Here is a 13,059-nt window from a genome sequence, read left to right on the forward strand (position 1 = left end):
TATAAAAGCTTAATGATACTGACCCTGAAGGACTTTGGAATGCAAACCAGATGTCATATAACTGTCTTATGTGGGTACATCACAGTGTTTACCAATAAAACACACGGTCTTCCTGAGTATGGTTTGTATCCAAGCAAAAAGAAGAGGAATATCCTAGCATTCTTAACCTATAAATACAAATTCTGGCTATGCCACTGAATGATGTGATATGGCCTGAACTCCCTTACAAACCTCACTTGAACAGTTATAAATCAAATAAAATTTTACAATTTAACATTTTTGAACTTTGCTGAAAGAAAATTGTATAAGCTACCATACTATAAAAATGAAAAATGTCGGTTTAGCATTCGTCCCATCTCCCTTTCTAAAAAAGATCTATACACGAGAGTCTGATTAGTCATACTGCTAGGATAGGAAAGCACCATTGGTATATATTATTTTGCTAAGATTTTCTTTTTTTGCCAGCATAAAAACAATCACAGGACAAGCAAGATGCTATATGTACTGCCACAATAGTGTGACAATTATAATGGCCTAGACAGTGTATTGTATGTAAAAAACCTGACAGAACTACGAAGGATGTATCACGAATGTATTGCACAGTTAAATGCGTCATCCTTTCCAATTTAGTATCATATTTTTCTGTAATGCATTGACTTTCCAGGACTTGTTTGAAATTGTAATATTTTTCTGTACATAAATTTCAGAGCATGTGGGTGACATAAAGAGAAATATGCGAACAAATGTTTTGGATAACAAACGCATTTCTGTAAATCTTTTTTTTTTTAAAAGGTTCTTAAAAGAAGAAGTAGAGCATTTTGAGACTGTGAGTTTCAAAATTGTAATATTACAATACACCACTCTCAAAATAGCTATTTTCAGCATATTTTAAGGAGTTATCAGCAGTGTTGAAAAGTACTAATCATGTTTACTTATATTTACAATGCATTCTAATACAAATTTTTATTTAAAAACTATTGTTTTATTTAATGGTATTTATGAAATAATTTTAGCTGAGCTTATTTTGTAACACTGTGAAACAATAATATAATTATTATAGTGAATTATTTTGCTGACCTAAACTTTAAAAACTTTTTTGTGCATATGTTTATATAGTCATTGAGGAGAGAAATGGTTAACTTAATGATTATTTTTATGGACACTTGACATCTCATAAGTGGTTTAAATTGAGCTCCTTTTATTTTGGAATAGTTCTGATGAAGTTCTATTCAGGATGAAAGTTCTTAACTGTTTTTATGGAATTTAAGTTAATGTCATTAACCACTTCTTAAGCATGTCTATACCCTTATCTCTGTTAAAATCCAATATGCCCATCTTCCAAATATACTTTTCTGATTTCCTGCTCAACTTTACACTTCTCAGAATTTGCCTGTTATAGCTTACCTTTCTCTCCTAAACTTCCCATTCATTTCCATTTTATTTTTCCATTCCCATTCCCATTATCTCCTAAACTTCCCTTTCATTTCCATTTTATTTTTCCATTCCCATTCCCATTATCTCCTAAACTTCCCATTCATTTCCATTTTATTTTTCCATTCCCATTATCTCCTAAACTTCCCATTCATTTCCATTTTATTTTTCCATTCCCATTCCCATTATCTCCTAAACTTCCCATTCATTTCCATTTTATTTTTCCATTCCCATTCCCATTATCTCCTAAACTTCCCATTCATTTCCATTTTATTTTTCCATTCCCATTATCTTCTAAACTTCCCATTCATTTCCATTTTATTTTTCCATTCCCATTCCCATTATCTTCTAAACTTCCCATTCATTTCCATTTTATTTTTCCATTCTCATTCCCATTATCTTCTGACCATTTTCCTAGCCACCATGAATAACATTTTTGTATGACTTCTGTAAGCATATCGTTTTTCTTTATTTTTCTCAAATTCTTTTGTATAAATTTTGCAGTATTGTTGCATATGGCTTATCAAAATACTATTTGAGCTTTAGGAATGCAATTAAATACCACCTAAATCTGGATGCAGACAGGAACGTGCTTCCCTTCATTTTTTTAATATGTAATTTTACTTGTTTCCAAGCTCAAAATGTAGAATTATGATTAATGTGTTTAATTTTACTGTGCTGCACACGCTCTTTACATTTAAATGACTCCAGCTTAGGTTATACAAGGACATTTTTAAGTCTCATACATTTCACTGATACAGTAGTGGATTATACGTGAATTTTAAATATCAGGATAAAGTTTGCCATTCTCTTTGTTTTCATTATAAATAAAATTGAGACCTTTTTTTTTTACATATCATTTTGGCAGACTACATTCGTAAACTGACATTTACCTGGCTTCTGTAACAGCTACTCCATTTTGTTCTTTGAATGGTGTATACTGATACACTGCCTGAGATCTGGCTTCAGTAATTAAAGCTCCTGAACTTTTTTGCTTCATTACATAGTTGTAGGCAACATTACCCCGCAAGCTCTTGCTCCTCTGTAAAATGAAGAAAAAGTGTGTTATTCTTTTTGTTTTTGTGATGATGATATCAGCAAGAGTAACATCTCTTAACCAACTTACCTGTTCACATGCATGACAAGGCTGAATGTATGAGGCTCCGATGGTTTTTGCAACTTTTTCCTTGCAGTTGTTGAGATCTCTGGCTTTTGTAACAATGATCTGATCAGATCTTCTGCCTTCCTGAATAATGTAATTTGATTGGCAGATACCTTCAAGCCCAGCCTGTATGTAAAATGAATAGTATAAGTCAGTTATCGGTTGATATGAATATGTTACTATATTGCTACAAAGTTAAATTATTAAAAATGTACCTCCTGCAAATCATATGTGTTCTGGGATTTCTTGATAGTAACTTGGAACATTTCCAGGATTCCCCTCTGGATGTTGACAACAGTTTCAGAAACACTTTCAGGAGTGTAAATGCTCCCAACACGGCCATTACTGTACTCAAATTTTACTGGCTGTGTTAGCTGAGGGGCCAATGTCCTGGTCAGTCTTGGAGCTTCCTGGAATGTAGCCTTGGGCCAGATGCCATTGAGTTCCTCTAAGCGGGGGTCTTGAATCTGGAAAAGGAAATTATAAGAGACTGTCATGGACTAATTAAAAAAAAAAAACAGGAAATAATAAACCATGTTTGCAAAAACATAATTATTGCATTGGCATTGTTCTTCAAATGCTAATGAAGTTTGTAAATATTACATACTGCATCTCTGTGACCATATTTATATTTATCTGTAACAGATATAACATTCATTTAAGGTATAATTGAAAATTTACCCCAGGACTGCCCTCTATACTACTAATGGACAGAGGGAGGCCCCAGATGCTTTATCCCATGCATGGATACCCTCAAATTATCTGCAGTATGATTCCAATTATTCCCATTAGGTGTAAAATATAATTATCTACCGAAGGGATGGGTAAGGCTGATCTCTAATAAAATGAAATAGGTTAATTTGAGCACAAAATGGGAAATTATCTAGGCTAAAAATGGCATGCAAGGGCAGACCTATGAACCTATGACATACACTTTGCATTTTCAATTATTAAATGTACTACAGAACACCGTGTCCTTAAATAGATTTTATAAACAGTATTTTGCCTGTAGTAGCACCTAACTGCTATCTTGGCAAATCACAAGACTTTTGTACCACTCTATTGTTTTATCCATTTCTTCTGTATTCTTCTTACCCCAATGCCTGCCAAACAGTAAGTCTCTCCCACCTGGCTGCATGGCCATTTGTTTCTCCATACTAGGAAGTCCTAGAATTACAAAGGGAAAAGATATCCAGAGAGGCTGTCATTCAGGCAGCCATGAAGTGATTCACTTCTTTATTGTGTGGAGTCTCCAGAACCATGAAGGTAACAGCTGGATAGAGGAACTAGGCAGCCATGAGGGTTCCTTGTGTCCTTGTTGGCACCCCAGCTATGAGAACATTTTTGAATTGCATAATCCCACCTCCTGGATGAGAATATAAGTGATATATATATATATATATATATATATATATATATATATATATATATATATATATATATATATATATATACTCACAAATGTGGGCAGCCATCAGACAGTGACTTTGAGGGGGAATGAAAGTTCACACCCAAGATGCCTATGCCTATGTACTGTCATTTTTACTACAAGGATTATGGTGATAGTTGTCATTCTCTGCTAAACATTCTCAGGTCACCTAAGCCATAATCAGAAATTTATTGACCTATGCCAACAGAGATGGTAAGTATCACTGTTGTGTGTTTAGTAAAGGACCTTCCCATCCAGCTTTTTCTATAATGTAGTTTTATTGATTTGTTTTGTTTTCTTACTAAATGTTCTTGTTAATGCAATAATACAACATTAGACCTGCTTCTGTTCAAGCCAGTCACCTACTCACCATCTCATGTTACCAGTAATATGACTTTTTAGATTAATTTAAATCCCAAGTCAGTGCATGATTGCTGTTTCTGACAGTCTACTATTATGTTTACAATTACTGACAACAAATATGCTAGAATTCAGTCAATATCATCCATTGCATTAACCAGAATATAGTTATTTGCCAAATTGCAGTTTCTACTGTTTTATTCCATTTGGATAAAGTGGATCCTTTGCCACTTAGAAAATATAGACAAAACCATTACAAACTGTATTAGCAGCTATACTATTTATTAATGCTCATTTTGGGGTGGAAGATATTTTTGACATAGCTTTTGAACAATTCAATAAAATCTGCATATGGTCTTTAAAAATAAATCTAGTTGCTTAGATGAATAAAAACATCATGTTTATTTATTATTTATCTATTTACATGTGTTAATTGGGTAGTGTCCGACTGGGCAAATAGCCCATTTTTAGCAAAGACCCAGGAAGAAAAGCTCCAGAACAGTACAATTAGTTCATTTCAATATTTGCAAACAAATTTAACAAAGTTACATAAGAAAGAACAAGTAGTCATGAAACACAAACATTAGCAGAAATTAAAAAGTTGTATGTAACAAAGTTACATAAGAGACCAGTAGTCATTAAGACATATATTAATAACATAGTACAGAAATGTACAAGATCTAGCAGACAATGACCTATGTCCTTCTGAAAAGAAAAAAACAAGGGGTTGTCAACACTAGCTGCTTAAATGTGCAGAAAAGTGGTATGTGAGAAAGGGAGTTGGGAAGTAATAAGACAGGGACAACTAGCCAAGTGCATTACAGGGGCACAGCCATTTGCTATTGAGATAATCTCTTAGGTTTTTTTAAAAGAGGACATGTTGGGGTTGTTTTGGATGTGCTGAGGAAGAGAATTCCAGTCCTTAGCTATTTTATGGGAATAGAGGGAGTCGGCATGATAGTTATGAGACTGGGTAACTTTTAGCATCAGTCTGTCAGAAGATCTAAGAGATCTGCAGATAAAGTTTGGTTAAACCAGGCTTGAGAGTACAGGGCAATTGCTGGGGGTTGTATATCAGTTTATGGGCAAAAGTAAGTTGGTTTAGTTTTAACAGGTTTGGTAGTTCCAGCCAGTTAAGTAGTTGAAGAACAGAGCAATGATGAGATTTATGGGGTTGTTTGGTGGCAGAATTAGCTATTTTGTTATAGCAGGACTCTGGGTGATAATGTCAGTCTTACATAGGTTAGTGAAGATATGTGAGCAGTAGAGTAAGGTAGAAAGTAAGTGAGATCTACCTGACTTGGTGTGTAAGGTATGGTTTGGCCCTATATAGAGCTCCAAACTTAGTGTGGACTTTCTTGATTGTTAGAGAAAGGTGTTTGTCAAATTTTAGTCTGTTATCTATTGTAAATCTTAGGAGCATAGCCTCATTTGTAGGTTCAAGTTTAGTGCCATTAGAGGATAAAATATAGAAAGGTAGTGAGCTGTGCATGGACGATTTCTTTGTGGAAATCATTAATTTTGCTTTGTTTGGGTGTAGAATTAGTTAATGGTTTGAGAGGTAATTTTCAATGTCTGAGAAAGCTTTTTGCATTTTGTGTTGAAGTTCTTGCAGGGAAAAGGCTGAGCAGATGAGAGAGAGGAGTCATCTGTATATTGGATGATAGTGGTGAGTTGGGTGGCGGAATTTAGGATGCTGGTAAATAGGACAAAGAGGAGCGGACCAAGTATGGAACCTGTTACGTGCAGGATTCCCATATGAGCTTTATAGCTGAATATACACACTTAATATACAATAATGTGCAAATCAAAATGCAGACATAGGTAGGCAAAATCTGTAGACGGAGAACAGCACTCATATGTTATGAATTCTACTTTCTGTGTTATGTGTCAATTGATTTATCCCTATAGCTCTATAAGATATGCTGCTATTATCACTAAAAAGTAATGTGTGGAATGATCATTTATCTTGTGCTAATAAGAAAATGATCTACTTGAAAGACAAAATATACATAAAGTAAGATTAACTCCTTACCTGATCAAAAGGCATCAACATTAAATAAAGAGATTGATTACCTGTAGTGTACATGTAACAGAGCGTAAATGTAACTGTTTGGATGAGATCTTGGTTGGGGAAATTCCTCTTTCCTGTGATACATCAGCCCTAGAGCTGGTTATATTATAAGAGGAAGTTCAGGCACAGAGTTCTGGGGGAAATTTGCATGATTCATAAAAGCTAACTTTCAAAGCCACTTTGAATTCATTCTGTTTCAAATTCAAGTAGAATTTAAGATAATGTTTGCACAGAACCATAGGAAGTTTTAGTATGGTAAGTTTCAAATACTATGATATTATATCCATTTTCAAATAAATATAATGTGACAGAGTGAAATGCAGTTTACTAAGACAGAAAGCTTAAGTAATATATAACACAGCCAATCAAAACTCTCACTTGTAAAGATCAATGTCATACTTTATCACGCAATATACCCTTCAGTACTACTACTGTTGGTGAAAGTGTTTCACTTTCAGAATAAATCATTACAATGTGATTCACCCCCCACTATTAAATACAATCAGCAACACACATACACACACACACACACACACACACACACACACACACACACACAGTCACTCACTCACTCACTCACACGTGCACACACAAACATATGCTGTGGCAGTGTTTGCATAAGTCAAACAATTTCGACCGTGTTACGTTGCTTAAGTTTTTTTTTCTGCTTTTCATTTGCACATATGTGTTTCCCTTTCCCTGAAACATTTTTTATGAACCTATGACAGCGTTTTGCATGCATCTGTTTCAGATTGTTTCCTTATACTCTAAAACTAAGTATGGACATATTCTGGGATGTAATTACATGAAACATTCCTATTATGAATTGCTTTCTTATAGTATAGTCTGCTAATTGCATAATACCTCAGGCTTTTTTCTTATCTGTGAGTGGTGTATTTTATAAGAAGATTGTTATTTTTACAGAACGAAAAATAAAAATAACTTATTAGAAAAGGGGTATAGTTAAGCTATAAAAGCTATGTTTTATGATTTCAAGAATTTGGTCTGAACTTTCTTTTAGATACAGATCACCTGGACAAGTTTGTATCCAGACTGAGTCCTAATCTCAGGTTTGCAGCAGGTTCCAGGAGGTCCTCCTCCTCTCCCCTCCCCCACAATAGTCACACTACGTCTACAAGTTGTAGGCTGCTTTACAACAACTCTTCATAAGGAGGTTTTAATTTTCATTGGGCTACAGGGACTGTATAACAGTACATGTAAGTTTATTTTGCAAACACTAAAAAGTTAACTCTCTTGTACACATTGTAGGATGTACTGGGGAACAAACAACAGCTACAACAAATGAAACATAAATGTATGCTTCAAGAAAAGGAACTCTCTTCTGAAAAGAACTTCAAAAGAATCATCCTGAGTGCTATGTTCAGGAGAGCTACCACTCAAGGTCAGCTTACCATGCACCATCCTGGGGGAAGATATTACAAATTTGAGGAAGCTATCCCTTTGACTGGACTGTCACTCCTAGCCCTGAAATACAGGTTATTAACTGCCAAGAAGCATTTTAAAAATATTTATGAGGTGTACTAAGACTAACAATGAAATACAACTGCATTCATTCTTTAATTAGACAAAATCAGCTGTATGTCAGCTCTGGTGTAAGTCAGAACTGTAAAGTTATAAACATAAACTTGTAAACATATAAATGTGTTTCCTACTTCTCCTTAATTTCTTATACTCACATATAAGTACTTTTAATATCAAAAAGCGAATGTATTCCAAGTTCCTATTCCTTGACCACACTTCTCGTTAGACAATATCATGACTGTAATTAATGATTTTGCATGAGTGATATGTTAGATTAAATTGTGGTGACCTCACAAAGTAGACTGATAAGAACATCCCACTCGCACGGTTTAGGATACAGACATATATAAAATACACATCGTCATTTGTCTAAACATTTATTACACGGCAATCAGGTAAATTAAAAAGATTATTTTAGGTTCATTAAATGCTGCTGAATTACCTTGAGTATGTAATTATGTGAGTCAAGTGCTCCAATTTCTACTTTGCAGTGTATTCTTACTCCGCTTCTGGCTAATCCACCTTCCGGAAATCCATTTAACATTAAACTATCGTAACGGTAGAGGTAGGTCTTGCCTTGGCTGAAATTAGGTTCTGAAAGTAAATTATAGTTACACAGCAATGTTACCACTGATAAATATAAATCCAAAATGGGCATTAAATAACCTTTTTATTAACAAACAAAACTGTTGAATTACTTACCGATATTAGACTGACTCCCTACAGATAAAAAAGAAAGGAAAGAATTTAAGTAAGTAACAGAAAACAAAAGAAGGTAAGCAATCAGCTTAGATAAGAAGAAAGTTACATTGCCTTATGATCTGTCTGACAACAGATTTGGAAACTATAAAAATTAGAGTACGCACTTACCCACAAGAGCGAGGGTCAATGCTAACACAATGGCCTTCATGGTGAAGCAGCTGTCAGCTGTGAATTTCTCTATAAATTTATAGCAAAAATGCTGCAGCACGTGACCATGTTTTGGAACAATTTTCAATGAAATAAGCATTTTTTATTATCAATGTACCAATAAACCCCAACAGGTCACTTAGACCTTTCTAAAACTTATTAGTAGGTCATTGCTAGTAACACAAACACAAAATAATGTCACCACAGCTCAAAGAAAGATAAGTAAATAAAAAAATACATACATTTTGTGACATGATATGATTTCAAGAGTTTTCAACAAAGTATTATATTCAGACTGATTCTAGGTAAGATTAATGTAAATGTCAGCTATGTTTAGAATATGGCATAACATTTAAGTAATATAAAAGGACAGAGTAAATCTGAGCACAGCAGAACAGCACAATGTGTTTTTGCATAATATATTTGCATTCATTTCACAATGTATTGAACTAGGCCTCAGGGAACAATTAATATGGTATACAATTTAAAACATGTTTTTTGTGAGAGAAGATATGTTGTAGCCTTTGTACCCCAACTTTCCATTGCTCGTTAATTACAAGGAAGTGCAGACATCTGACTGCCATCCATAATGTGTCTCACAATGCCAGTTAGTGCAACATTTTTCTAAAAAAACTATATGAGGCATTCTAAAAGCATGTGATATCTTTAGTGGGCAAACATGAATACACTTTTATTTAGTCTTTCATCATACTTGCCTGCTTTGCATTAGGAGTACAAGGAGAAGGGGCTAAGATGTATAACCAGAGAGTGCATTGAGGGATCATCAGAGCCATTTGGCTAGGCTTATATAGGCCCTAGGGCCAATAGCCTAGTACCTACCTATGAACCTATTTTCTCATTATAAAGAGCATAGGAAAGAGCATCTGTGAAATAATGAACCCAGCCCTAGAGACAGAACAGGCTGTCAGAGGTCAAGAAACATGAAATTGTGAGAAGTCTATGGAAAATTGGGGAGATAAAACATGAATGAAGAATCAAGAGTACCAGTCATGTACATGTGGCAAATTGAGCAGAAGACAGAGCTATAACATTAGTTCACAACAGTCTCCATAGGTACGTGGGGGCGGTAGAACTTTGGAACAATGATGGTCGAGGGAACATATGCAATAACTTGAAGGGGTACTATGTAAGACCAACAATAAAAATAGAGTTTTATGCACAAGGGGTTAGGGACTCTACACTGGTAGAAGGTGCAAAAGAGTGCTGCTTTGGGGAGCACTAATAGATTATAATATACTTAAAAGAGAAAAGAAACATCGGGTACATGAAGTGGAGCAACAGCTACAAAAAGGTTAAGTGCACTTCTCAAACTTATCCAATAGCTGTTATGATCCAGTAGCTGTTATTCTAATCTCATCAGTGTATTCAAATAGTAATAGGTTATTGTCGGCATTCTTAAGAAAAGTATATCATTTTCCTAAGATAAAATGTATCATGAAATCATGAAAACATATGTTTTTTCTACATAAAATCTTTCAAGCATGCATAGGGTTACCATTTGTCCCTCTTCACATGGAACAGTCCCTATTTTGGCAGTTGCATCCCGCAAAAAAAATAAATAAAAAATAGCAAATATTTCCTAAGTTTTCTTTGATAGTTGCATCAAACAGTTATTTTGTATCTGAAACACCTAACTGTTATATGAAATAGCATAAGCAACTCAAATGCTGCACGACTAAGCTTTTATTCTGGCAAAAAAAATGAGGTTCTATCATTTGGACTGGCTGTAGGTATGTTTTGTCCTGCAAAATTTCACGTTTCTACAAAAAATGTCCTACTTTGGGCATTTCAAAAGGTAGCAACCCTAAGCATGCACAATGGAATTATATATTTCATATCACATTCAAATCTTAATTAATTGCATGTTATTTATCCAAACTTCATAATTCTAAAGGACAGTACTATTACATACATCTCCTAAAGAAAAGCAGCGATGTTGATGTGTGCAGTCACCAGTGAAATGAGTTAGGCTTGTTCATGCTGAATTTTGTTCTGTGGTACCTGAAGCACAGATAGATCATTCACTAGCATTCTAACATTTGTTGATATAATAAGAGAATAAGACAGTGGAAACTTACTTTTAGATACGGAATCTAATGTCTAATGAAACTATAAAGGTATGGGTTGATATTAAAACCAACATTACAGTCTGGCTATTGAATATTTCTCACTAATTCTGTGTATCAGGAAAGAAATACTGAAGTACTATTCCATTTGTGAAGCTGGCAGCAACATGTGAATAATTCTGGCAGTATACTTTACTAAATAGGACAGGTGCTTCTGTTAAATACCAATGTTTCTAATGAGAGTTTTTACTCTTTCAACATTTTTGAGGTCAAAACTTCTATTCTGCTTGCTTTCATGATCTCCAGTTTGTATGCATTTGCAGCTATGTGCCATTTTTTTTAATCTTTGGTCATAATTAAATAAAACTATACACTGACTTATAGTAATTAGTTGCTGGTATGACTTGGATGGAACGACATGCTGCGAGGTACCTGATATCACAACCACTCTCCTAAATGATTCACTCATATGCAGTGTGTATTGTGTTAACCTCTTACAGAAGAATGCAGAAAGTTTATATATCAGTATAAAAGTTAAGAATGAGTGGCACTGCAGTCAATAAGAAAAAAAAAATGAAATTCCATTTTCTAAAAGTAGATAAACATATATGAAAGCCGGAGAGATGTTTTCTTCAAGTTATTTTATTATGTTCTTCACAACAACATCATTGGTGCTCCAAAAAGTGATAAAATCAATGCCATTACAACTTAATCTCTAGCACCAATGGGTTTTCTTGTTAAAGAATAACAACCAGAATATTACACTGCATTTGAAGTCACTAATATGTTTTAGTATGATAAAATCAGTTAAGGAGAATTAGTTATGGCAGAAAAAGGCAATTCAAGACAGAGAAGGACCAAAAGCAACGAGCAGAATTGTTATATACATATATATATATATATATATATATATATATATATATATATATATATATAGATATATATATATATATATGTGTGTGTGTGCGTGTGTAAAATGTTAGCCTCATGCTCCTCCCCACCAAATACAAAGCTCCTTATACCATATTTGCTCGTTCATTCCTCATTCTTTGTCCTTTCCTTATGTCAACTTACCAACCATAAAGCCTTTGGCCCATATAGGCTCATTCATCCATCCCAACCTCTGATATCCTATAACACCAGGAGAGAGACAGAGAGAGATAGCATGATAGTTATGAGAGACATTAATCGTGCCAACATTCAGTAGTGTTAAAGACATGTTTTGTATGCCGCTATAAATTTCTAACTCCACACTTATTTGGTGGGAAAGTATTGTGTAATGATACAATTCTACCTGACTGCAGCCTGTGTGATTCTGTGCTTCCATTCTAGATGCATCGCTCCCTGGCTTGCTTATGCTCACAAGAGTTCCTAATTCAAGCAATGCAGTCCTATCTCTTCTTTCTACAGGTGGAGCATTTTCAGCAGGACTCCAAAAACTTCCCTCTAAAATGGCCAATCCTGTTTTGGCCACTGTCTGCTCCATCTTTGGGGCATTCCTCTAGTATCTGGGCTACAAACTGAACTTAGGATGTCTGGGACATAATCAGGGGGGAAAAGCATTATACTATGGGACAATGTACAGTGCATTTTAACCAGACAATTAGTTTGCTACTCTTTTTATTGGTAGGCTCAGTGGTCATCCAATTAGACAAAGGGATTTGGTGTGGTATTTTATGTTGCCAGTCTACTGAGCTAACAGATTGTTTTAGCTAAACTTACTAATTTTGGCACCTGCAGTTGGGATTGGGAGGGTGGCCCAATGGTTAAAGTGTTTGCCTTACGATTACAAGGCGCAGGGTTTGAGTCTCACGAGGGATAATTGGCTAGGCTTAAAATGGCTCGCAAGGGCAGTTAGCTTAGTACTAACCTATGAACCTATGCAAAAGCTGCTAAGGGACTTAAACAAGTTAAAGAAAGTAATAAATGTATGATTAATGTTTCTGCCTCACTAGACTAAAGGTTCAGGCCTACTATCTGTTCATTGTTGATGCAGAATTTAGATGTCTTTCCATCATCTGTAGAGATTTTCTTAAGGTAGACCAATTCCTCCCACCTCCCAGAA

General features: G+C 34.8%; 1 protein-coding gene across 1 annotated transcript in view; it reads right to left on the reverse strand.

Annotated features, from left to right (window-relative positions):
- LOC122813595 (vitellogenin-like) overlaps window positions 1-8,916 on the reverse strand; it is a 108,423-nt gene extending 99,507 nt beyond the window's left edge. The window contains exons 1-6 of the mRNA XM_044086006.1: window positions 8,869-8,916; window positions 8,701-8,718; window positions 8,441-8,592; window positions 2,809-3,060; window positions 2,558-2,719; window positions 2,325-2,473 (exon numbers count right to left, since the gene is read on the reverse strand). Of these exons, the coding sequence (XP_043941941.1) occupies window positions 2,325-2,473; window positions 2,558-2,719; window positions 2,809-3,060; window positions 8,441-8,592; window positions 8,701-8,718; window positions 8,869-8,908 (773 nt within the window). The 5' untranslated portion in view covers window positions 8,909-8,916. The remainder of the gene's footprint in view (window positions 1-2,324; window positions 2,474-2,557; window positions 2,720-2,808; window positions 3,061-8,440; window positions 8,593-8,700; window positions 8,719-8,868) is intronic.
- Between the last annotated feature and the right edge of the window lie 4,143 nt (window positions 8,917-13,059).

This window comes from Protopterus annectens, chromosome 10.part0 (assembly GCF_019279795.1).
Source record: "Protopterus annectens isolate FY-2018-M chromosome 10.part0, PAN1.0, whole genome shotgun sequence".
Classification (NCBI taxonomy): Eukaryota; Metazoa; Chordata; order Ceratodontiformes; family Protopteridae; genus Protopterus; species Protopterus annectens.